We start from the raw sequence: 1,814 nt of genomic DNA, 5'->3' as shown, positions 1-1,814 counted from the left end.
AATTTCTAAACATCTTCTCTACCAACCTCTGATACGTTGCTCCTGCATTTTTTAGACCGAATTACATTCTGATGAAACAGTAAAGACCTCCTTCTACAACGAACGTTGTTTTCAGTTGGTCTAATACTGCCATTATAACTTAAAAATATCCTGAATGACCATCACAAACACTTAACAACTTGAACCTAGCTATTCGGTCGACCAACTCATCAATCCTTGGCATCAGATAGTAATCTTTGGGACATTCCTTGTTAACATCTGTAAAATCCACACAGATTCTAACCTTGCCATTCTTCTTTGGGACAATAACAATATTTGCTACCCATTCATAATTATCGATTTCCCTTATGATTCCACATTTCAGCATCTTCTGAATTTTCCTCTTGTACCGCATTCTCATATATCGGCCTAACCCTCCTATGTTTCTGATGCACTGGAATTGCTCCTTCTCGCATATTCAGCTTATGAGAACATATAAGAGGATCGATACCCGGAAGATCAGCCATCAACCAAGAAAATACATCTTTATTTGTCTTTAGGAATTCTATCAAATATTGCATGATTTTTGAACTCATCTCTATACTAATAAAAGTAAAGCAACTTTCATTGTTCTGACCGATATTTACTTTATGTATTTCTTCCATTGTCTTGCTCGTAACCATTTCAACCTCTGTTTTCATCTCCGAGGTGAACCTATAATCCTCTGGCTGTTTACTGGTATCAAATTTTGGAGATGAACTTTCTGCTAATTGCTATCTAGTGCTCTCCGAGACGCCCCAGTGTCTACTTTTTTCTCCTTCATCATGCCCTTGACAGTAACAAAATTACATTTCTCGGATTCTGACTAATCACCTGTTATCTCATGTGGCCCATAAACAGTCGGAAATCTGATAACCTTGTAAAAAGTAGACGGAACTACTCTTATAGCATGTATCCACTTTCTTCCCAAGATAGTATTATGATATGAATGATGCTTTATGACTATAAATTTAGTCATAATTGTCTGTGGACCTGCGCTGACTAGCAATTTAATTTCCCCAGCTGGCCTAGTAGAGCTTCCATTGAAACCAAACAGATTAAACTGTGGTTCTTTCAGATGTGAGTCATCAAATCCGATACTCGTATAAGCTTTCCAAAACAGAATATTAACTGAACTTCTACCATCAACTAACACCTTTTGCAGATCATATCCGGATATCCTTAATGTAATCAACAAAGCATTATCATGAGGCAACATTACCTTGATCGATCATCAGGAACAAACATAATAGCTCCAGGTATGCTTGCCGATACTAGTGAAGGATTCACCGGTATCGGCTCCATGTTCACTTATAGTACCTCTTTCACTGTTGATATCTTTCAGATTTTATCCCTTATAATCTTTTTCTGTGGGATAACCCCCTTATATATCATATTGATTACCCCTAAGGGCTTATCATTTACCATAGTTGTTACTTCTGGTCTAGCATCAGCTCTGAACTCTCGAAGCTTTCCATCTCGCATTAATTTGTCTAGTTCTCTAAGCAATTGCAGACACTTATTTGTCTCATGATTCTTTACCTTATGGAAATTGCAAAAAGATTTATCTGCTATTTCCCGAAGTTTGTAAGTCGGATGCTGGAAATAAGGTCGATTCTTTCCCCACCCTTCTTAAAATGTCTTCCACTGTAGTATTGATGGCGATATAATTACTTGGATCTAACTCCACTTTCAGTGATATTTCAAACCTCTTTTTCTATGAAGGTTGATTTTCTGATTTCAGATAAGGATCAGCCGATTTCCTCTTATCGAATTTGATATAGTTCTCCTCCTTG

General features: G+C 37.1%; 1 protein-coding gene across 1 annotated transcript; it reads right to left on the bottom strand.

Moving 5' to 3' along the window:
• Positions 1-844: 844 nt before the first annotated feature.
• Positions 845-1,323, bottom strand: LOC147475472 (uncharacterized). Its single transcript, XM_086585425.1, has 2 exons — positions 1,241-1,323; positions 845-1,199 (listed from the first exon to the last, which is right to left on the bottom strand). Exons 1-2 carry the CDS (start codon positions 1,321-1,323, stop codon positions 845-847), a joined length of 438 nt encoding a protein of 145 aa, XP_086441551.1.
• Positions 1,324-1,814: the final 491 nt, after the last annotated feature.

Source organism: Coptis chinensis, chromosome 9, assembly GCF_015680905.1.
Source record: "Coptis chinensis isolate HL-2020 chromosome 9, ASM1568090v1, whole genome shotgun sequence".
NCBI lineage: Eukaryota > Viridiplantae > Streptophyta > Magnoliopsida > Ranunculales > Ranunculaceae > Coptis > Coptis chinensis.
This window is presented reverse-complemented; position numbering and strand designations above follow the sequence as displayed.

Bases quoted from the DNA above. Each gene is read 5' to 3' on its own strand.
- LOC147475472 (XM_086585425.1), bottom strand. From the start codon at position 1,323: ATGGAGCCGATACCGGTGAATCCTTCACTAGTATCGGCAAGCATACCT. The intron at 1,200-1,240 runs GTAATGTTGCCT...GATTACATTAAG, and splicing joins GTTCCTGATGATCGATCAAG to GATATCCGGATATGATCTGC.